General features: G+C 45.2%; 1 protein-coding gene across 2 annotated transcripts in view; it reads right to left on the bottom strand.

Annotated features, from left to right (window-relative positions):
• The window catches only part of LOC121342182 (glypican-5-like), a 346,855-nt gene extending 322,903 nt beyond the window's left edge, over window positions 1–23,952 (bottom strand). For both annotated transcript variants that reach the window (XM_041416405.1, XM_041416406.1), the window contains exons 1-2: window positions 23,750–23,952; window positions 616–777 (exon numbers count right to left, since the gene is read on the bottom strand). In XM_041416405.1, coding sequence (XP_041272339.1) covers window positions 616–777; window positions 23,750–23,915 — 328 coding nt within the window. In that variant the 5' untranslated portion in view covers window positions 23,916–23,952. The remainder of the gene's footprint in view (window positions 1–615; window positions 778–23,749) is intronic.
• Between the last annotated feature and the right edge of the window lie 1,046 nt (window positions 23,953–24,998).

The raw sequence follows: 24,998 nt of genomic DNA, 5'->3' as shown, positions 1-24,998 counted from the left end.
GATTTAATCACTCAGCAACCGTAAGTTTAAAGTTCACAGCCTATGTTTAAATGCCCTTCTAGAGAAAAGCCTCCAGTACTCAACACTACAGCGCACAGTTCTCCCCAGGCATTTTCCCCCCTGTAACAGTACAATAACCACCTGCATGAAGGAACTAAATAGTCTGGTATGTGTCTGTTAGAGCAAGGCACCCTTGCCTTTTGTCATGAAGGAAGAGCTGTATTCTCATTTGACATATCAATTAGAGCACTTATTTTTCAGCATCCACAAACAAATGCATCTTCATTTAACGTTCTACACCTGTAAATGGTTCGGCAACACAAGAGAATATCAAAAAGCACGACCAGCAGGCACTGAAAAGACACTTAAAAATGCCTTAAAAAATCCTCACTAACCCCAGAAACCCCCTAAGTCTGTTCCTAATTAGATTTAGGAAGATGCTTAACATACTAGTCAAGATTAAGTGCCATCACCTCTATCCAAAAGCACAACCATCAAAGAACTGGGAAGCAAACCATAAGGCAAGCATGCGATGCAAGAGGAATGAAAAATAAAAATAAGAGCTTTCCTTTGGATTGCAGAGGATACTGTTATAAACTATTCCAAATTTCCTACCTTGAAAAGCTGTGATGTGACCAACAATCATGTACTTCAGCTCAAAGTTCAGGGCCTGGATGCTCTGAGTCCTCTCCCTCCGAACAGCTGCCTGGTAGCTTTCTTCCATCTTTTTGGTGCAACACGTTGGTGCCCTGTGTTGACAGATCTGCAAATCTGACTCTTAAAGCAAACAAGAAAAACACAAAAATCAGAAAAACCCTAAACTCGCACCATAAAAGCAATGCAGCTTAACATCAGAACCACCACATTTTAGATTTTGAAACAAGACAAAACCCACAAGGAATGACAATGTGAAACTCAGCTGTTGTCAGAAGGACACAAAGTTGTGATGATTTCATTTGAGTAAGGTGACATTATCAGCTGATAATTTCTTTTATACTGTTACGAACACTGACACAAAAGTTACCTGAACATAGTCAGGGACACAACAGAATCAGGGTCATGAAGATGCACCATCAAAGGGGGAATATTTCCACCATACACCTTGCACTAGAGGTATCATAACTTGAACATGTGAGTGATAACCTTGCCTCAAATGAGGATCCAATACTCAGCCTGGTGTGCCTCAAGGGATCACCTATTCACCTCTTACACTAGGGGAATCTTCTTAAAAAATCTCTGAGCCCCCAGCAGCTCACCAAAATAAAAAAATTTAAAGGCACTGCAATCACTCTCACCTTGCAACTACAGAGGAAGTTGAAGGCTGATTAAAAACGTCATTCTTGTAGGAAGTTTTTGGGTGTTTTTTGGTTTTTTTTAATCCTTCCATCTTTGTATGTGTTTCAGTAAGTTTAGTATCCTTGGTAAGGGAACCTACATCACAGAGCTGTGATGGACACACTCAGGGTCTGTTTGCTCTACACCACGGGTACAGACTGCAGGTGAGTATTTTCTGAAGCTCCACAAACATACGTTTTTAGAAGGGGAGGGAAAAAAAGCAAGAGACTGTTAAGCAAGCAAACCCAAAAGCAGGGACACTCATAAATACCAGAGTCACACACACAGGATTATGTGTGACAGTGTGTCAGAGGCTTCCTTCCCTCCACCTCAAGGCAGAAACAGAGGCCCTGAGGGAAAGGGGCCACGGTGTCCACTTCCATCGCATCCGTCAGGCTCTGGGAAGGAGACAGCCTTTGCCAGGAGCACCAGTGGCACACTGCTGGCCAAGCTCCCCACTGCCACCCTAGCACTGGCTGTATGAGCCATTTTACTGGAGCTGGTGTCCCCACACTGCCCCTCTCTGTGCCCAAGGGGGTCTCTGTTCCCAACCACTGCAAACACCACTGGCACCCCCTCCCCACAAAGCCCCAACAGGGCCGGAGGGCACACATGGATGAAAACTGCCCCGATTCCCCACAGAGCCACAATTCCTCCTGAGGGTTTCTCACCCAGGCCACTGCAGAGAACCCAGACCAGGCCTTGGGATGGAAATATTTATAAGCCATCACCTGCACTGCCCCTCACAGCTGGCCCTGCAGGTTAATGCCCAGCAATGCACAACTGACAGGGATTAAGAATACAAGGATCCACTCTGGGAAATCAGCAGGTAACCCCAAAGGACCAGGCTCTTCTCACAGCCAGCTCCAGGTCAGCAACTCACTGAGACCAACCTGCAGGAAGGAGCTTCAATAAATCTCCCTCACCAGGGAAAAAATAAAAACAAGTTAGCTAAAACATCTCATTTGACTGGAAAATGGTGCTTCCAGTTTATAGCCACTCTTATTTGAAAGTGCAGCTAATTTATGTCAAGAAGGTCAAAACCAAAGTAAAGTATTTCAATTCACTGCATTTTTATACAAGTTTGCAAACACAGACGTAAATTGTCACAGAGTGAGCTGAGTCAGGTACCATTTTGGAGGTGGAATTGTTTCACACTTCAGTCTAATCTCAAAAACGGGAAACACTCTTCTTGAGTGTGAAGCCCCAAACCCCACTGAAGGCCCTGCCAGAAGCAGCAGCGGGAGGGCTGCGCTCATCACCGGCTGGGCACGCTGGTCCCAGGTTGGAATTAGCTCCTTGGACAGGCTAATTTTAACTTGGATGGGCTCCCTGATCCAGTTTGTCCTGCCACAAGGAACTGGAGGTCAGGGAAGCACCACTGCTCTGAGCCAGCACAGCAAAGCATCAGTGAAATTGTAATGCAAACTGCAGAGCAACTCGGTCACAAAGAGGAGTCGAGCAGAGGGGCTGGAAACACGGCTCAGCATCTGCAGGGCTGAGATGCTGACACCCAGAGCATTTCTCCTTACAGCTCCGTGACAGATAAGCAATGTAACAGCTGGCTCTCACAGTTAAGAGATAAATATTATGTAGATGTACAGTAATGTTATTTTAAGATGTCATTCCATAGCCCTCTTTCCACCCTTGTAATAGCCTTAGTAGTCAAGACATTTACAGGAGGCTGGCTTGGTACCAGGAGGGGCAGCATAACAACACCCGACCTGCAATCAAGAATCTCCACCAATGGATGCCAGAGAAAGAGCTGACTGACAAAACTTTAGGAGGGACAACAGATATAAAATGCAGAGCATCCATTTGGTAGATGAGCCACGTGGCTAGTGAGTCACATGGGGCTCTCAGTACTGTTATTTTTCCTTATTTAGTCCTCTATTCTAGTTTTTGTTGAAATTTAATATAATTTTTAAAAGTGATCAGTCGCTTCCCCCAGCAGCCCTCTACAGTTTTGTTTGACAGGGCTTTGCAAAGCTCAGACCTGTATCAAGAAAGGCTTGAAATGGCAGGAGCTCTGTGCTGGCCCTGGCTAGGAGGCAAGCCGCGGCTACCAGAGCTGCCCCTGGCATTGCCCTCTGAACCGAGGCACACAGGAACGTGCTTCCCCTCCAGAAAGCTTTAAGGATACTGATATCTCAGTACTCCTGGGCTTCCCCACCCAGCTATCTCCCCCACGAATGCTCCAGGAGCCTGAGGACTGGGACTTGCTGGTCCAGAGCCAAAATGACACAGAAGGCACTCCTAAATAGAAACAGCACTAAACCCCTGCCAGTTCAGGAGCCTGATGTAAAACACAGAGCACTGAAGGCCCAGCAAAGAGCAAGCCCCACTCTCCTCACAGGACTGTCAGGTCAGTGCTGTCACGCACACAGCCTGGCAATTTCATTTGCTCCAGTATTAGCCTCAGGGTATCACTTTTAACACAATTATAGAAACCTAATAAAAGGTTTCACTGCTATACATGCCTGGGTGCCAAGATTAAATTAGAACTCATTAGTAACATCTTAATGTCTCTAATAACTCAGATACTAATTTTAGTTTATCTCATCTCTTTCATCTTGATGAAGAATACCCTCTCCAGTGGGAAGAGGGGAGGAGCAGTGACAGAGGGGCTGAGCCCCCAGAGACAGAGCACCACCAGCCACAGGACACAGCCCTAAGGGCAAACTCCTCCCTTCTTTAAGGAACAAAGCCATTCAATACACCAGAGAGAAAGCACTGCTCCTGAAAGTTACCAACAGCATCATTTCAGGATTTCACCCTGCTAATTTCCCTCCATCACTGGCTTATCAGCTCTCTCCAAGCTGCCCCTCATTTCCTAGCTAGCGATTTGGGAGGAGCCTCTACCTCAGCCTCCCCCTTAAAGCAGATCTAACTACAGAAAAGCTTCATCCAGTCAAGTTTCAAGCACCTACAAAGATGAACAATACCTCAACCACACAGAACCCATTTCAGTATTTGACTACACTCATGGTAAAACAAGTAAATTAAAAATTTCTATCTGAAGATAATTTCCCATGTCCAACTCACATCTGAGTTGTTTTCAGCATACAGCCATGTACCTACAAGAAGCTGACTCCACTTTCCCTATTTTCTCCCAAAAGGTAGCATACAGCAGTATGGCCTCCCTTAACCTTAATTCTCCTACAACTGAATAAACCCAGCTCTCTGTTCCCACGTGTTCCAGCCCCTGACCATGATGGGAGCCCCCTGCTAGGCTAACTTTATGCCACAGATGCAAAGCACCTGCATCCAAGGCACCTCTCTATTTCATTTTCTTATGCATTAACTTACTGACAGAGCAGAACACTTTCAACTCTGCATGCCTGGGCTTCAATTCCAAAAGGTTTATTACAGCTTTCCTAAAACAAATTAATTTTCTGCTTCAGATCAGATGTAAGGATTACTCTGCTGATTATGTACATTATTTTTCCATTCAAGTATTTTTCCCTTGAGTACTGGTTAAAACTATGGCCTGGCTTATTTTTTAAAGTGAGAAAAACTACAGACTTTAAACCCTTACTGTTATTATAAAAAACAGGATAAAGTATCTTGCTCCACTTTGAAAAACAGTCACATTCAGAAGTGTAGGAAAAAAAGTACTTGAGTGTAAAGCGGGTGTGTTTTGGAATGCATCAATGATCCCCGTTGAAAACTAGTGTGCAACCCCAAAGTAATTAATACATGCCAAAGGCATCACCTTCAGACACTTCCCTGTCACAATTATAAATTACTTTAGGTGCTAAATGCCCAGAAAACTGTGTATCCTTACCTGACATCCATCTGGCCAGCTCTATTGAAATCAGCTGTGCAGTATTTTGTTGTGTGTTGCTTGGAGAACTTTTTGTTTTGAATCAAAAAGTTTGGGACTTCATTTTGAGCTTTGGCACAAATAAAATTTAAGACTCTGGCCATTAAAACTAGCTGAATCAGTATCACTTCCCAAAAGCAGAGAGGCCTGTTTAGCAAACAAAATTTACTTCTTCCAAAAATGAGTATATATTCATTTTGTTAGCTGACCATGCAGTTTAACAGTTTTGTCTTTAAAATGCTGCACACCCTGTAAAAGCCATACTCTGAAACCAGAAAGCCAAATTTAACACACACTAACTGATCTAGCTGCACCAACTTTTTCAAAGACAGGCTGATTTATTTTTTTCAAACAAGCTGAGCCTCTAATTTCCACTGCAGAGAAGAGTCCTGAGTAAGCACGATCAGAGGGTGAGCTCAGCGCAATCTTTCTTCTGAGAGCTTTTGCCTTTGCATTTTGCCAAACATTTCAACAGTATTTCCAAACAAAGCTTTAGTCCAAAGCCCAAAATTTTAATGTTGTACAAATATCTTCAAAGGCTCCAAGACTGATTATGCCTTAGTAACACAGAGAAAGGTGCCAAAAGTGCGTTGCATTGTGTCTGGCCCAGCTGAACAGGAGCCAACACTTCATCCTTCTTGAGACTCATCTGTCTGGTATAGCTGCTGCCTCAGCTAGAGGAAAATTCAGCAATTAAACACAAACTAATTTGGGGAGGAGGCCAAGCCAAATGAAAAAGGAGCTATTTCCAACAAGGGCTCTCCCTGCAATGACTTGGGGCATGAGCAGAGCCCACACCAGCACAGCCACATCAAGGAAAGGGAATCCAGCCACTGTAGGCTGCCCCAAGTTTGTGAGGTTCTTTTTTCATGCAGCTTCCATGCCCCAGCAGTGCTAAAACCATCTCCACCTTCATCTGCAAGATTGCTGCCAAGAAACTCATCCAGTGGCCATCCTCACCTAGCAGGGAGCTCAGCTCCCTGTGCACAGCCTTACAGCACAGCTCAGGCCCACTGCAAGCAAGAAAATGTTTGCAACTAGAAAGACAAGCAAAGGATCTTCAACTCATCAACTCAACATGTGCAGAGTGAAACAGCTGCTATTTTATCTGTCAGTGTGTAAGATATGGTAGTTATTATGCTTGAAGTAGTGCCAGGAATTAGCACAAAAATCAACAAGCCAATGCACCAGTGCTCTGGGACATAAAATAGCAGCTAACTCAATAAATCTGCTCTCTGGGCTAGCAGTAAAAGCCAGGTCAGCTCCAGGGAGCAGAGTCTAAGTGAAACTGAGGTGTCTTCTCTTCCCGCCTCAGGTACCCTGGAGCCAGGGCCTCCCACACACGTTTTCTGACTAGGCAGAAAGAACTTTCCAATCTGTTTCTAAGTCTTTCCTCTGTTTTGTTAAAATAATCCTACTATCAGCTTTAATATAAAGATCACACAGACAAACAGCACAAAGGTCCCTTGAAAGCAAAAAGCTCCTGAAATACCAAAGCAGAGCCCAAATTTGTCCCATCCACCTACATGCAACTTGGCAACGTGCATACATCTAGCAGGAAGCCTCACAAGCGCAGCTTGGAAAACACAAGTTATGAAAATTTTCTTTCCCCATCCCTTCTTTCATAAGGTACATTAACAGAGATACTATTTAATTTGATCAGTAGACTTTGCATTCTCACTGTTCTTTTGAAATACACTGAAACATGACTAAAGCTAAGACCAGATGTGCTATTCCATCTGAAACAATCAAGGCTAAAAGGTAAACACCTCGAGTTTTATCAAGCACAGCTTAGATAACCCACTAACATAACTACTAGCAAGTGTAGCTACTTCCAGCTTTGTCAAGTCAAATAGCTTCCATTTGCTCAAGAGTTCTTGAGTAGAGCCCTGGATTGCACTGGAATTAAACCTGCACATCTAAGGAGGGTGGGAACCTGGAGTGGGACAAAGGGGGACAGCAAGAAGCACTGGATGTCATGACTCCAGAGAGCTGGCAGCATCAGCAAGTGCCACAGCCTGCAGGACAGCTGGAGACCATCAGGCACCAGCCCTGATCAGCTTCCAGAGCAGGAACTCTTCCAAATACACAGCTCTTAAGGGCAGCATCTGCACAATGAAATGTTGTTAAGTCTGGTGCTAGATGCATTTTGTTTGAGTTTTTTTTCCTTTTCCCTCTGCTGTTTGCTTGGTTCTCACTGCTCTTGTACTCTGATTTTTGTGTAGTTTCAAAAGCAGCTTCTGCCCTACCCCATGTGTCACTGCCTGGTAGGATTTCACCTTGGCTTGTGCCCCACAGAGCTGGCTTGTGCCTGGACACAATGAGCAAAAAAAGCATCTGAGTTCCCTAAACTGAATGTCCCTGCACTCACTGGAACCTACACAGGCATAAATAAACCAGGCAACTCCCTTCACTCCTCAAAGTCCCTCTCCTCACTCTCCTCAGACAAGATTCCCATCTATTGATCCTCCCCTAGCCCCTCAGTTCCCCTTCTCCCTGCCTTCCTCCAATTCTTTGCACACCTGTGGGACATCCTGGAGCAGCTGGACACATTTCCAGCCCACAGGCCACAGCTTCCCTGCACGGAGGAGCAGCTGCTGCAGGGAGAGACCTCCTCATGCCACTCATCCTCAATTTTCCAGGCTGTACCCAGGAGGTTGAAGGCAAAGAGCTAAGAAAGCAGCTAAAATCACTGTTCTTTGCTTTGTGCCTGTTACCAGACCTCTGGCAGGAGGAATAGGGGATGGAGCTCACACATAGGAATAAAAAGTCTTGCAACACATCTACAAAGCAGCTACAATTGGAGATTTTCCAGTGTTTTCCAGAACAGCCTGGTTGTCAGTAGGGTGTTGGAAGATGCATCTTGGACATCAATGCCCAGCAGCCATAAAGCCACTGCTGGTAAATAGACTCCTGAAGGAACAATTAACTTCCACTTCTCTCTCTGGTCTTTCTCACACCCTAACCTCAGAATCAGCAAAATTTCAGTAGGAAGGCACAAAACTCCCCTTACAGAATTTCACTCCAAGCTCTAAACTGAGCAGCTGAGCAGAGACTCAGCTTGGTACGTGCAGGAGCAGCAGGCAAGCACTGCCTGCCATGCCCAAGGACTGCACTTGGCCACTCCTCCATGCCTGGCACTTCTTTAGGTGGGTGATAAATTCTTTAATGCTGACCACATTTAATAACTTCCCATGAGTCCAGTGCTAAGTGAGATATTCTCTGAACGTGGATATATCTGGGAGGCAGGCAGCAGGACACTGACTGCTAAAGAGCTTGCTAACTACACACTACATGCAAATGCAAAAGATTTACACTCTCAAGGATCCATCCTTTTTTATCCTAGAGTTGACACATAAGCATGAAGACTGATATACATAAAGTACATTATAAAACAACTCAGGTTGGTAGAGACAGTGGAATTCAAGGGGGTTTCTACATTTACTGCAATGCCAACTCATTCCTCCATTTTCCTGCCACAACACTTCTAACTGAATGCAGAGGTGAGAGAAAAATTACAAGAACTTTCATTAATTTAGAGTCTATTACAACTCATCTTTCATTATGTCTCATCACATTCCAAGCAGTAAATCCCATACATTTTCTCCACCACAAAAAAAAAATCATAAACACATACAAAATATTTTCTAGAGGAGTCTAGTAAATCTTCCTACTCTGTATAATCCAAGGACAGCAATGAACCAACAGCTGCATTTCTGCTCTCCAGAGGGGATGGCATTTCACTGCCACAGAACCCTGCCTTACCTGAAGAATGAGACACTGAAACCACAAGAGGTGGGAAGCCTCAAGTGGAACACAGCTTACAACAAAACTGAATTGTGTTTGAATGAAAAATGTAGATTTCTAGCCCTGTACAGTTAGGGAAAAAACACCTTCTGAATGTAAATCCCACAGGCTGCCTATCTAGTCCTATAGGGAGGACATGAAATTCTTTATGAGAGGTGTGAATCACCTCGTTCATCTCAACTTCAAATCCTAACTATAATCAAATGTTAGCATATGTGTTACCAACTTTTGAATAGGAGCTACTTCCTAATATGCTTTACCTGCTGTGGTAAGATCCATAGGAGGTGGCAAAGCATAGAAAATTTCAAAGATATGGACAGGGTCACGATAAATTGTATTTCCTATTCTTCTTCATTTTATCTGTCAACATAAAAATCTGTAAGAAGGTTCGACTGGAAGAAGAAACAAAAGCAAAGATAAATCTAAAGGAGCCAAGGGACTATTGGACAATTGGGCCATGGGCTCAGAAAGGGAAATTGCAAGAACAGTACTTAAAAGGGGAGGAATAGCAACTTCTCAATACTCCCTTTCCTCTCAAAATTTGAGTACTTCTGGTTTTGCCATCTCACTTGAAAGCCATACATGAAGCCAAGTGCTCAGACAACTATTTTATCTTCCTTAAAAATATGTACTAGTCTTGCCTAAGTATTAATTTTACAACCTAAATCCTAATACTTTCAATGAGCTTTTCCTGTAAGCCTGTAACTTCATATTTGTGTATGACTTCAGAATGAGAAATGGCTGATTTAGATGAGTTTTTACCAGCATTTGAACGTATTTCTTTAGGATCCCATTCTCACCTTCATTATTTATTTGTAGGGAGAAGAAAGAGGAAAACTATAACAACTCAGGTGAAATACCCGAGAATTTTAAGGAAAGCATCCTGCACTCTTGACACTATTTACACAAAAGAAAGAACTGAACCAAAACTAAGCAACTGCTTACTAGACAAGACACCCCTCACCAGGGCCAATTCTTCAACTTCATCACCCATGACACAGTAATTAATTAAAACAGGCTGCAGCAAGACTCCAGCATCACAAGGTCTCTGCACCTCATTCCCTTTCTGTGGCTCCTTATGCAGACAATGCCACTGCCATCACTGCTGGAATTTGTCACAAACTGGAATATGACACCACGAACTGGACCCACAAGCAGGGGGAGGCATCCCCCAGCAGGAGAGACAGGAAAGAGCCCAGCAAACGTGACAGTGAGTGCAGAGGAACACTCATGAAGCATGACCATGCAGAGGAACCAGCTGACAGCCCCACAGGTCGCACACAAGACAGCAGGAGCCTGTTTCTGATGGTCTAGGCTGAGCCTAGATTTATGCTCAGATCACTTCTCCCACTCCAGACCACATGTGCAGGAAAGACGAAAGGTAAAAATATTAGAGAGCTTGGTTCAGCATCCCCTGATGTCAATGGAGACACCCAGTGGCATCGAGTCATACAAAATAAAACAAAATACAAGCAGAGACAGCACTTCATGTGGGAATTTAGCAGTTTGAGACTAACACAGCTCTGTACCCAGAGAGCTTTGGGTCAAACTCTTGAGTAAATCCTGGAAGAGGGATTACAGCCAGGAAACCCAAAAAAACTTGCCCTTAGTAAGAAAAATCAAAATTAAGAGAAAATGGAACCTACAAAGAATTATGATTTAGAAATTCCTGGAGTAACTTTAGAGTAACTTGCATTCCATTTCAGACAAGTGCTTGTGGTTTTTTAGATGCATGCATTCAATGAAAACCAATGGAAGGTCAAGCAGCTAAAACCCCAAACACCTCTAGCAAAGTTCACCTAACCCCCATGAAATTAAGGCCACACCAGTATTTCCCCTTAAGCACATGGCAGTGCTTAGGATGGGACTGGCCTTCTGCCCTTTCTCATCTGTTTTGGCTTTGCTTTCTTCTGTCTGCCTGGACCATGGAAGATGTTCTGATTGTGGCAGGAGCACACAAGGAAGAAAGAATTGGAGAATTACAGACAGTCCACAGTGAAATCTCACCTGAAAGGGCCCTGATTTCTGGGTACCAGTCACACCCCTAAGCTGGAAAGCATCCAAGCTCACTGCACAGGACACATTCCACCAGCCTCTCCAGGACCCCAGCAGTGTGCTCAGCAGGAACACATGGATCTTTCTGGACTTCTTGAGCCAGGATAACAGATTCTGAAACAGATACTGCTTCCCAAAGGCTGAGGGGAGGCAGTAAGATATTCTAAAAGCCTTTAAGCTGAGGCCACAGACAAAGAACTTTCAAAACCCAGTGTGGAAACCCCTGATGGGCTCCTACATGTGGCAATACTAAAATGCACATTTGACCTTGGACTCCACACTTTGTTTCAGACACGGAAAAGAGGAAGATCTCTTCCATTAGTTTGCTTAGACTGGTAAGCAATTCTTAGTGTAGAGTGCCCTCTGCTATGTTCAGTGCTTTCCTAAGACCTGCTTTTGATTTGGACCCTGTGCACCTGTTATATAAATTAAGAAATCATGTTTCCCCCTGACATCACTCCAACAAGGCACCTCCACAGCACACTGAAGTGATTATCCTTCCCTTCTGTCTTGTGCTGTTCCACCCAGATCTGCCAACACTCCTGGAGCTCTGGGGTGGCCAGCACAGCCCCGTGTCACAGAGCTGCCTGGAGCCAGCTGGACACGGGGGCAGGCACTGCTGGCTCTGCTCAATCTGCCTTTGGAAAAGCCAGGGGCAGGCAGGGGATGGCAGCCACGGAGACACAGCAGCCAGGCTGGCACAGGCTGGCCCCAGGCAGCCCTTGCTGCTCAGCTCATGTTTTGGCACCTGTGATAGTGACTTAGAACAAACTTTCCAAATCGAAGCCAAGAGCCCTGCCAACAAATGACACTGACACTTTGCATCCCAGCTGGGGTTTGTTTCTATCAGAGAAGGCACAGCAGCTCTGTTACCAGCAAGGGGGAAGCTCCCAGTCAGCTCTGGATCCCAAGCAGGTACAGCCAAACCACAGCTGCTTTCTGGGGAATGCAAATGTTTAGATTTCCTGACATATCTAAGGCAAACCAGATTAGAAAGAGTAAATTTGATTACTGCAGCTTGAAACTTAAAATGCAATGCTTTAGCCAAATACAACTTTGGGCTCCTCCAAATGGTAACAGATATATTTTTTCCCAAACTTCAAAACTCAGATTCAGAGATTAAAGCCATGTCTTCTCTGAGCAGAAGTTTGAAAGCCTTTCTCTGAGAGCTGTGCTTCCAATTCATTTTTTTAAAGCCCTAGTCTGTTTTGGGAAGCCAGTGGTTTTTCTACATATGCTTTGTTCTCTTGCCTTCACACTCATTACACCATCCCTTTTAACCACCATGTAAAAAGAGAAGCAGCACTGCACTTTTCAAAGCTGGATCTTGTTCTGAGCTGCAGGGAGGGAATATTTTCACCACCATCATGGGACAACCATGAAAACCCCTGGGTCTGCTCCCCAAATATCACTTAACAAGCCCCTGCTTCCAAAAACATCACCCCAGCCTTCCAGTTCCCACTTTTTTGTGTTTCCTTATGGAAGGACAATGGAGCAGGAGCACAGGACATTATGGTTTGAGATTGGATTAGAGGGATGGAGCCCCTCTCCTACAATGACAGCCTGAGTGAACTGGAATTGTTTAGCCTGCAGAAGGGAAGGGTTCAGGGTGATCTAATTACAGTCTTCCAGTACCTGAGAGGAACCTACCAAAAAATGGAATTATTGCCAAGAGCATGGAGTGACAGGACAAAGGGGAGCAGATTCAAACTCAGTAGACTTAGATTCAACATTAGGAAGAAATTCTCTGCTGTGAGGGTGGTGAGAGCCTGGCAAAGGTTACCCAGAGAAGTTATGGATGCTCCCTCCTTGGAATTGTTCAAAGCCAGGCTGGACAGGGCTTAGAGCAATCTGGTCTAGAGGAGAATGCCCTGGGTTGGAACAAGATGATCTTTAGGGTCCCTTCCAACGCAAACCATTCCATGATTTTACCCTCTGAGAGACTCCCAGGAGAAGCCATGTAAAGCTCAGCCATGCAGCATTCTGCAGACAGACAGACATGTTTTGGGGAGGACAGACACAAGCTCTGAGCTGGAGCAGTAAAGAATGATCTGAATTTGGGCACAGCACCATGCCAGGGATGGCTACACTGCTGGCAGCACAGGACTGGATTAGAGGGATCTGGGGCAAGACCAAACCCACCTGGGGATGTAAACTTTACCCTCATCTTTGAGCCTTTCTCAGCCATGAAGAATAACTTCCCCACATCAGTAACAACAAAACATTGCTCAGGAATTAACAGCCCAAAATAGGGAAACACTGATAAACAGAGGGTTAAGGACCAGAGCTCCCTTCAACCTGAAAAATTAGAGATACTCAGGCTTGCTCTGGAAATCCCATGTCTATTTGCAAGACTTAAAATTTTGGTCAATGTCATCTGATTTCAGCAGCCTAATTGCCACCTCACCCCCACACCCGTAGTACAGTGAACAACCTTCCACCAGCAAAATCTAGGGTGAATATTTTATTTGAGCTGGGAGCAAATGCTCCCCTTGTCTTCAGGTATGCCCATGTTGCCTTTCCACAACAATGTAGGTTCCCACTAGCAGTCCTGCAACTCGACTGCTGCTCAAAGTTTGATCACTTGAAAACTGCTTTTTCTCCAGGCTCCCATCTACCCGACATAGCAAATCTGTGGATTTGTTATTTTACCTTCCTGATCATGGAATTTTATATCCCCACACTATATGTTTGCTCCTTCACAATACTCAAACCTATAAAGGAGGAAGAAACCTATTCTTAGGGCTCAAATACCAAGTGATAATCCTTAATGAGTCACCACATCTGGAATTCACTTCATTCATTCCAGGTGCATGGGACCCAAACTTAGAATAGATTCATTTACACCAACAAGCTTATTGCTCTGGGACCAGTGCAAAAGCACAGAGCATCATTTCAGAGCACAAACCAGAGCAGTTGTCATCTGAGTGTTACTGCATAGAGGAAGGCCCTAAGAATAGGATAATGCTGTATTTTAGTAAGGAAGAGCTAGGTTTTGCATTAGGAAAAAACCTATGCAGTAGGGTAATTAAGCACTGGAACAAACAGACAAAAAAGGCTGTGATCTTCTCTCACTGATTTAAACAGTTTATTCTGGCCACAAGTAGAGGGAATGGACCAGATGATCACTTCAGCTCTCTTTCAGTACTATTTTCTGTTATTATAATCTTTCAGCAGCTCTCAGCAGTGTGTTTTTCTAATTACATCCAGTTTTCAACAGATTAGTCTGCCTTTATTCACATTTCCCAGCACAAACACCCAGAGCAAGCTGTTCCTGGACACCAGCTCCTTTGGCACTATGTTGCTGTACCTTTTGTGAGGATTTGGCCCTTAAGATCTCTCAAGAGTAGAGCTTTAATTTCACAGCATGGATCTTGCTCATTTTACTCCATATTTACCGAGAACAAAGGGAAGACTATGCAAATGCCCTGCTACTTAGACCTGAACAAAGTGGAAGCAAACATGTAGATGTGAATGGGAGACATAATGGTAAGAAAAAAAGCAGCCCTTTTCAAAAGTGAAATGACTTTGTCAGGGTCCCTTTGCACTACGTGCATGGATGATTTGTGACAAAACAAAAAAGTGCTAGCCTAGCACGTCACCCATGTCAGAGATTAGAGCACTTCAAAACCTTCAGTAGTTCAAGCACTTGCTGGAACTTGAAAGGCTTTCTTAGGCAGTGCTGAGCTTCTTTATGGCTTTTACACGACTTTGATGTGCACCTAAGGGTGAGGAATCTTAATCTGAAAGTTTTCTATGGAAACACCCATTTTGTATAATAAATCAGAAAATCTATCACCCGGATTAACGTTGAGTCAGAAGTTTGCAGAAGTTTTTTTGCCAGAAGTTAAAGATTCAGAGTCATTGTTTTGATACCCAAATAAGAACCCTGAATTTCCAAGCACTTTGGTACTCTCAAAAGCATCTATGATAATGGCACTGGAGCAGTATTTCTGATCATTGACAAAGTAGGGTGTGCAAGGAAGTAGGCGCTTATGCAAGTGTCACCTTCTCACTCCCTCTTCAAAGCAAAGATTTCAAGTTTTCCTTGAAGTTAAGGGATCTGTGGAAACACAAATCAGTTTCTCCTGTGTTACAAAACCTCTTCTCTGAGTGCAAACATGGATGTGTAAACATCAGCTTCATTTCCCCCCTCACTACACACCCTTAACCCCTAGGAGCATTAATGGGAATTATGCATGCATAACGAGCACAGAATAGTCCCCTTATGAATAGGGGCCTTGTTGGAACAATGAATACATTTAACCATTAACATCTAGGATGTGCCCAACTATCCAATTTAACTAGCTGCCAAACAAAGCTACCATGACCTAGCTGATATTGTCAGGTTTGCCACTGCAGCTCTCTGAAATTTGTCTCTCATTTGTTTCTGAAGGAGGTGACAGTGGTCGGCGCGGGGGCTCTTTGTCACAGGGAGCTCCTCGCAGGAGGACGGGCTCCAGAACCCTGGCACATCCACCATGGGATGGAAGAACTCTGCAGAGGCACAGACCACGACCCCAGGAAGCAAGCAGAGGCATCAGAAGACAAAAAAAAATTTCTATCTATATAATTTAAGTATATAATTTATAATTTATATAATTTATCTGTATAATTTAAGTATATATATATATATATGCTGGCCATCAGTATTAACAGACAGTAAGAGCAGAGAAAGGCAGAATATGGCACAGAATCACATAAAGTAGGCTGAGAACTACATTTCAAAAGAAACAAATGGAAAGACAACTTCTAGGGGAATCATTTTGTCCTCTGCAGGTCTGAAATTCCTATGCAATTGCCTGGCTACACTTGTTCTTTATTTCAGCTATCAAAATGCAAGCCAGAACCTGAGGAGATGTATCAACAATACCCTCCTGAGAATTCTGAGTCCATAATATAAATGTAATGGTATCATCTGTGATACTCAAAACTCCTCCACTGTCTTAATTTCTTTCTGTATTCTTCCAGCTTGTGCTGTGAAATTTAGTAAGTTAAAACTTTACTCATTATTCATGCATGTATGAATACACTAAGAAGGTAATTAATAACCCTCCTTTAAAACTGATGTACTGAAAAGACTAAAATAGATAGATTTATTCTCCTGGAAGTGCATGCACAGTGTGCATCCATAAGAAAAGGCAAGGTTGTGATTGCTCCATCATAAATCATTTGTGTAACTCTGCTGAGCTGCTTGGTGCTGTACAATGGCACAGAGCCCCAAGAGGGTCCAGGACAGGCAAGCAATCCATAAAACTCATCTGTCAGACTGCCAGGGTCAGCCTTGGGCAGCACCTTGGACAGAAGTGAGCTCTGCTGACCCAGAGGGTTCCTCTGGCTGCCACCCCACTAAGCTGTGGAGCTTCACCTGCCATCAGACACCACTGGACACAGCATGGAATTAGCAAAGCCACCTGAGATTCATTTCACATCCTGAAATAGGGAGGCAAACGTGGTCTTTTGGTTCTTCTACAGAGTGGTCTGACAGACCAGTGCTGCTGCAGCAGCTCAGACACAAAGGGCTCATCGTGTCATCACCAGCATTGCCATAAAGAATACTTATCTGTTGGAAGGGACAAAATGCAGCCACAAAGTGTCAGAGCAGGTTGGCAGTCCTGCTATGCCCACTCCACACACAGCACAGGCAGTTCTCTGTCCAGACCAGGCTCAGGCCCCAGCACTCCTGGATCTACAGATCACTGGGTCAGGATAGACAGAAAACAGGGAAAAAACCCTGGGGAAAAACCACAAAACCTTGTCCTCCTGAGTCTGTGCTATGGAGCCCTGTGCACCCAGCTCTCAGCTTGAAGCTCTGGTTACTTTTGTGCATCTAAACAAAAGACACTGTGCAGAAATATTTTGTGTTTTGCCATCAAATAATATACTGCCTCAAAACACTAAATCCTAACTGCTTGGAGGAAGATTTAAACAGGCTTGCCTCCCTATCTTATTCTATCCTTAGGATAAATCATTAAATATTAGCTAGGTGCTTCCTTTCATCCATTTGTGCTGCTCAGAAGTTCCTTGTATGTGAACAAAGCAAATACCTTTAAATATATCTTCATGGATATGAGGATGAACCTATCATCTTAAATGCTGGTACCTAATCAGCAGATTGATACACCCCATATAAATTTTGTCACAGGCCTGGCTGTTGTCTGAGAATTGACTCTGATCCATCAAAATTTGTATTTTCCCCTAGAAGCAAAAGTTATGATCTAAACTGGTACGTGATGAGTATGCATTTGAACTATTATTAAACACATGCCCCTTTATCGTGTAACTTTATGCTTTCATGGGACAAAGATTCAATTACAAAGACCTTACAGTATTTGCAACTGGTTTGATACCATTTAAAAGCAAAACCATTTCACCACCCAGGGTGCATTTTACACATATCCTCGCTCTTTACAGATCCTCAGGCTATGACATTTTTCATTATTAATCTTTATGAAAGCTCTTATTTATTTTGATGTATTTATTTTATTGATCTATACAGCAATTATCGTGCCAAGTTTTGTTTCCACTTACCACATTAGTGCATTTTCATTAGCACTGCCCATTGGTTAAGAGCTCTCTGCTCAGACCTGCCACACTACATGGGGGTGTGGGAACACTATTTTTCTATTATTTTCTCATAACAATCTGGTAGCAAAACTTCAGTGGCACATGAGGTATTCCAGAGGTAGCTTTTGGGAGCCACCAGTATTTTAGGATGAGTCATTTCCTACTAAGCTTTTTTTCCATCCCAAGGTCCAGTTCAACTCCAGAATCACCAGATCTTGAGCAGACCATTAAAAATGAAAATCGTTACACACTCTTTTCAGCAGAGATCTGTCAGAGAATGAACAGACCATGTGAATTGTAGCAATATTTGACTCAGTCTGACAAGAAGATTGTGTGCTGGGGGAGAGTAGGTCCTCTGCTGACTCTTGGATACCTTCCCAAGACATTTACAGGAAAGGCTGATCTGAGTAACTAAGTCATTTTTCTTCTCACCTGGACCAAATGCTCATGCAAGTCACCAAGGACAATGATCTTGGGGGCTCATGGATATGAAAACTACAGGTTTCCATCTGGCAGTGGAACAGCAATTCCATCTTTATGAGGAATTAAGTAAGTTTAAACACATTTTTTCTGCCTATAGATTACTCCCAAGAGGGCTTTACAGAGTGGGCAGCTGGTCCTGCGTCAAACAGAAATTTAAGACATGGGAAAAGAAGGGGAAAAAAGATGTTACTGCTGGCAAGACCTTGCCTGTATCCACAGTCATGACCAGCTTCAGGTTAACGCTTCTGGTGACATTCTGAGCCTGAAGAGTGCTGTAAAATCCTGAAAAGATTAATGAAGGAAGGATCCTTACTCCAGAGGAGCTGCAGGCTGCAAAAGCAAAGCTTTCCTTCTACTCAGAACAGCAATTTCAGCAGGCACAGACCACAGCCCCTGACTGGATGAGAGAAGTGAAGGAAGGACAGCCTTCAGGTTCAGCTTCCACTTCAGAAACCAACGTAACTTCTGGCCTTTTCCCTCACCTAAGTGAAAGTCAGCCTGAAGAAGTGAAGGTGTAGCTCAGTGATAACTTTTCTAGCTGCAGTCTACCACCCTTTCATGGTGGGTTTCCAGCAAGAAGTTGCTCACAGTAATATATCATGATATAGCCTGTAGACAGGGAAACTGAGGCACAACTGTTCTACTCAGAGAGGAACAAAGATGGGAACAGAATCCATCTCACACTGGACCAGCCCAGCCCCTTCAAAAAGTATCTCACCCCGTTTGTGATATAAATCACCAAGAAGCCTGTGTGTTCATAAATAACTAAATATGAAGTGCAACAGGAAAAACACCTTCCACTTAACAAGCTGCAAGGTAATGCCAAGGACAATTCAAAATTTGGTAACAATCAGGTTTGTCAAAAATAAACACGAACCTCATGGAAACAGGACTATTTTTTGTGCCTTTTTTAACAATCACAACCACCCTACACAGTTCCTCTGCACAAAGAGAACTGTGCTCATCCAGCAATGTTTCCTCTCAGATGTACCCTTCATCCACCCTGCTGAAGGCAGTCCCACACAACCACACGTGCAGGTGGACAGAACACCCCGCTGCAGCTCACACCAGAGGATTTTAGTCTCTCATTCTGATGAGGTAAAAACTTCCCAGACCAATACAGCAAGTCCACATCTCCCCTGACACACAGCAGACACTGACAGAATGTTACTGTGAGCAAAATGCCTTCCTGCACTACACCTTCGCCAGGGGAACCTCGCTGCTCTCATTAGGGAGGCAGAAAAGCTGAGCAGTAATGAAAGAAAAACAGCAGAATAAAGTGTGGCATGACCCACTTCATAAAAAAATGGGCAATTCAATAGATATTCTTGTACTATACAAAATAGGGATCTAGCTCATGCTCCTTTCTCAACACACATGGGAGCTGCACCACAGACTGAGGTGGGAAAAGATCCAGTCAAATGCATGCACCACATGCAGCAAGGGGCTTCTGGTGGGAATCTAGGACTTGTCTATCATCATTCAGAAGTAAAACAGTTTTAATGTATAAATTGTTAATGCACGTCCAGCTCCACAATGGGATATTCAATATAGACACAATAATGAACACTCCTGCTGATTTAAGGTGCAGGATGACACAGGAGAATAAAGCAGCTTTTACTAGAACAAAACCTGCTCTTCAAAAGCACATTCCTGTGCACAGCCTGGGCATCTTCTGCACTCTTTGTAAAGCAGTAGTACAACAAGATAAAGCTAATCATCCCTTTGGTAGTTTTCTGCAAGATGATTATTTGTAAGGTAAAGAGGTCCTAAAATTCTTTCACAAATGACGTATTTTCCGTGCTTCCCAGAAACCAGCCCAGTTCTTCTCTCTTACTTGCCATATGTTTACAGACTGGGGTTTTTGCATGCTCAGACACTAGTCAACCAGCCAGAGGGAAAACTGAGCATACGTGAATAAGCAGGATGTTCTCGTGGTTACACAATTGCCCAAGGAATCACAAGAGGACTTTTATTCTGGTCCTGCTACCATTCACTGCCTGAATGCGGTCACCTCACACCACAGACTCCACTTGGCTTCATCCAGTTGTCCTCCTGAGAACTTGGAGAGCAGTGACAGGCAGGCACCACCACGCTCCATGTCCCAGAAAAACCTGGGAGTGTCTGGAACTCCTCCCAGAGCCCGTGCCAGGGCGCATGGAGGCTGCAACACAAGCCAGGGCTGGCAGGGCACGGCCAGCGCAGCCCCCGCCTGGCAGCCATTCCACACGGGCCAGCACGCGGCCGGGCGGAGCTGTCCAGACTCCCTGGAACCAAAGGCTTAGTCCCCTGGCAGGATTAACACAGCCCTTCACCCTTGGAGACTGCTTAGAATCCTCTCTCATCAAAATGTCAACCAAGGAGCGCCCACAAAAACATCCCAGCTCAGTCTGCGATAAAGTACACGATCATCGGGGACACATTACCTCATTTCTCAGTCTGGGGAAGGCACAAAAAGCCCTTCCTGTGGATTGCAGCCAAGGAGGAGTACCTTTACCTGACCAATCTTTGCTATTTGCAGCAAATTACCCTTGAAACGTTCCATTTGTTCCAAAAAATTAGGGGACCAGAGAGAAGCACAGATTCCACCAGAGGAGAAGGGAGTCTTAGAGACAGACCAAGCAGATCTGCTGTTTGAAAATGCCTGCAGTTTGGGTGTCTTACCCATCCCATATCCAAACATGTCCTTAGCCCTGCATTCATCAATGGACTAGACTTCAGACTAGAGAAATATCTCATGTCTTTTGGGGGGGAAGATGTGGAAGAGAAATTTAAAAGAAAGCTCCCGCTCATCTCTAAGAGCTCATTCAGGTGACAATTTTCAGGCAGGTTGCTGCAAGATTCACATCACACCTTAAGAGCAAAAGCCTTTTTTTCTTTCCTTTAGGAGTCTTCCTCCTTCCCTTACCACTACATTTTATCCAGGAGGCTGGCAGGTCCTGCCCAAACTCTCCACCCCCCTTCAGGCCATGCTGACAGCCCTCTCCCACCAGTCAGCCATCCCAGGAGCCTGGCTGCAGACCAGGTGAGCACAGGGAAGCAGCTCCCAGCACACCAGTCCCTACGAGGTGGTATCCAGGATCCACCAGCTGACAGCTTCAGCACTGCCACCACAGCTAATGCCACAGGAGGGGGTCGGCTATTAATTCTCCCAAGCATTTGATTCCAGGTGAAATGGGCACCACCCATAAGAGGAGACACAAAATTTACACCTGTCTGTCTGTCTGCCTGTCCGTCCCTCCTCAGGCACTGGGTTGGGCTTCTCTCCTTGACTGAGCTGCTTGTTTTCCTGAAGGGTCTAAGAACCCAATAATCATTAAGACTTTAACCTCTTCCAGATTTGTTGCATTAGCTCATAAATACTGGTTTGAGATTAGCCAAGGGCTTTCCACACTTTGGTGACTGAAAATATCTAGTACACAGACAACAGGACTGCAAAAGTTTCATTTTTTTAGAGAAAAGCCCAAACCAACATGCAGGCACCCCAGGGCAGGGCAGGTCTGGCCCACATGAGCAGAAGTGAGCAGTAATAAAAGCTTCTGGTACTTCACCCAGGGCTCAATTCAGCCCAGCACCCTGCTCCCGAGTGCCACCCCAGCTGCACACCACTCTTCCACTTTAGCTGACATCCAACATCTCCAGGGGATGTCCTTCAACATTTGTGTGGCATTAAAATGCATAATAAAATGAGCCCAAATGTCAGGAGAAATGTGGGTATATTAAGATATAATTGTTGATAACAGCTGCCCAGGAAAATGCTGGAAAACACTTCAGTGTTTAATTAAAAGAGGGCACAAGACAGGAGGCATTAGTGCTCAGCAAGGGATCATCTAAGCACACCATCTCTGGAGGAGCAGAGTGATACTCAACGAACACGGAAGATCAATATGCACCACTTGTTCTCAGCTCTGCTCCAACCCTCTTCAAAGGAAACCTTTATGAGCTAAAATTTAAAAGCATTATTACCCTCTCTCACCTTCTCTCTTGCCATTTCTTTTCTGGGAGCTTGTTATTGAACAGGGAAGTTGGATAGGACACGAGAAGATAACGAAACCTGTCCACAGCAGCAGGGCTGGAACTAACTGAGCTTTAAGGTCCCTTCCAACCCAAACCATTCCACGATTCTGTGATTCTCTTCAGCACCACAGGACCTACACCTTCCTTCTGAAAGCACACAACTTTTTGAGAAAGTTTCCTCTACACCACTAGAGTTTAATAGATAATGTAAATTCCTCAATTTAAAGTTGGAGGAACTTCTTCCACGAAGAGCTCAGGAGAGAGAGTTAAGCATCCATCACAAGGGATGAAAAGCCTTGTTTTGCCTCTCCAAAACAACCACCATCTGACGCCTCTATCAGCACAGAACAGTAAAACCAAGTTTCAAAATGCCACTCCTGCAAATCTCTTCTTGCCAGAAAATGACAAATGATTCCTCCTCCACAGGTAACTCTACACCCCTGTGTCATCTCAACTACCTCATGCAAAGTGAAGATCACCAGCACTCTGCAATCGATTACAGCCGCAAGAGATCAGCTCAATGGCCTATCAAATTTAATCCCCAAGACAGAAACCTGTGCCAGAAAACATATCCAAAACTCATCTAAGACAAGGAGTCTTTCCATCAAACTCCACAGGCTTTGAATTGAACTACTCTCAAAAAAAAAAAAAAAAAAAAAAAAAAAGTAAAAAATAATAAAACAACAACCCAAATTGAAACTTGTACCACCACACACCTATCTAAAGGCAATTGCAGTGGCATGAGGCAGCTAGAAATTGTGTTAGGAGATTGATATTCTCCGTTTTATTTCAATGCCTGCAAACACTGTCTTTAAACAGATTCACTGAACTATTTAGACTGGAAAACATGTGAAAGTGAGGAATGTGACTTCATTATCTAGATATATGATACATTCACAAGAGTTTAATTACTAAGTGCTTCATCCCCTTACCAGGTTAGTTGTAGAGTATGCAATAAAAAAGCCTATTCTTATTATCTATGCATTACTTTCCCCTTTCACCGCTGCCAGGCATTGTTCCCGAACTCTGAGAAGGCAAAACGGAACAACACTCTGCTCATCAACTTTCACAAGTGCTGCAGACTTACTGCTTAACTAAGCAAAAGCCAAGTTCTGTCGGCTATATCCCTCCAAGGTGTCACCTCTGCCTTTCCCTGTGACAGCGCTCCCGAATTCATCCGCAAGATAACTCTTCCCGAGTCAGAACTTACAGTGAATTCACCCCCCGCGTCTGACGACCCCACACCTGGCCAGCAAAACAAGCCTGCCAAAAACCGCCGGGCTACTGACCCGCCTGCTGCCAAGGGACCCTTCCCGCGGGGAGCGCTCTGCCCAGGCACCCAGCGAAGGGACGGCACCGCTGCCACACGCGGCACGGAAACGCCGCCGCTCGCGCGGCACACCGGTAAGCACCACCTGCACAGTGTAGAAGCGGTCATGCCCTTCTCCCTTCCCGGGAAACGCCGAGTTCTTTCGGCCGGCGGCGTGCCCGGTGCGCTCGCCGCCGCTCCCCGAGCCCGCAGGGAAGCCGCGCCGGCCGGAGGGAGCCGGGGCGGGCAGCGGCACCGCGGGACCCCGGCTGAGGCGAGCCCGGCCCCCGCCCCGAGCCCCGCGACCCTCCCGTGGCGGAGCGGCCACCCGCGGGTGGCTCGGTACTGACCGGCGGTGGGCACGTCGGGGACCAGCTTGAGGGGCCCGATCTGCCGCAGCTGGAACGCCGTCCGCACTTCGTGGCAGCTGGGGGACCTGCCCGCCGCCACCGCGCCGCACAGCCCCGCCGTCAGCAGCCACAGCCCCAGGACGGCGCGGCTCCCGCCGGCGGCCATCTCGCACCCCGGCCACGGCCGCGGGCGGCCCGAGCGCTCGGGGGGCAGCGCCGCGCCGCTGGGCGCCGGCCCCGCGGGACGGCCGCGCTGAAGTTTGCGCTGAGCATCGCTGCGCTCCCTGCACAACCCGCCAGGTCAGGGCGGGCGCCCGGCGCTGCCCGGAGAAGGGAGATGCGCGCTCGGCGTTGGGCTGCTGAGAACAGGTACAGAGAGCAAACGGAGCAGGAGGAGTGAAGCCCCGAGCGCTGCAGGTTGCACACTCGTTCTCGGTTTGCTTCGACCCTGAAATTCCTAGCAGATGACACGGAACGGTCTTCGTGAAACGAGTGTTAACTCCAGCCAACAGTCCCTGCAGAGAATAGAAACTTTACCCCAGGAAACATATCTTTATACACCAAATGCAGGTATAAATTGTTCATTTGTACCAAAGCCAGCAGCAGTTCCATCCTGTGTGGTTCGGGGGGCATGGCCCCTCCTGGGGATCACACCACCTTCAGAGAGGTGGTCTGCGATCTTTGCACTGCCCTCAGCAAGCTTTGGTGTCAACTGCTTTACCACACGTTTGAGAACTATGTTCAACACCTATGAATATTTTCCATTTCACAAAAACATTCAATTTCCAGAGAAGCCAGACCCAAGCAGCCTCCCACAAAGAGTCCCATTTGCACAGTACCTCTCAGGCATATGGAGCACGTTACCAGCTGCAAGAATGACTATTGTTTGGGGCCGTTATGTCTGATTTCTTGAAGGTTACTTGCAACCCTCAAGATGCTTCTAATGTGCTTCTGAAGCAGCAGGGGAGCCCACCTGCTGCTAATTTAACCATTATACATTCCCATAGATCGTAATGAGAGGCTGAACTTCAAGTACTGAAGTTGCCTAAGTTGTATTTTAATAGCTAGAAGCACAAATCCTTTAAGCAATTTACTTGTATTAACTTTGTTCCTATCAAGACAAGAGATTAATTTCCCCTTTTTTTTTTTTTTTTAATAAAAACAACAAACAATTTGATGTAGACCATTTAACTCATAAACTAAAAGAAAAAAACAAACTGGAAGAACAGACCAGCCGCATAATCAGGCT

This window comes from Onychostruthus taczanowskii, unplaced genomic scaffold (genome assembly GCF_017590055.1).
Source record: "Onychostruthus taczanowskii isolate IOZ18803 unplaced genomic scaffold, ASM1759005v1 scaffold51, whole genome shotgun sequence".
Classification (NCBI taxonomy): domain Eukaryota; kingdom Metazoa; phylum Chordata; class Aves; order Passeriformes; family Passeridae; genus Onychostruthus; species Onychostruthus taczanowskii.
This window is presented reverse-complemented; position numbering and strand designations above follow the sequence as displayed.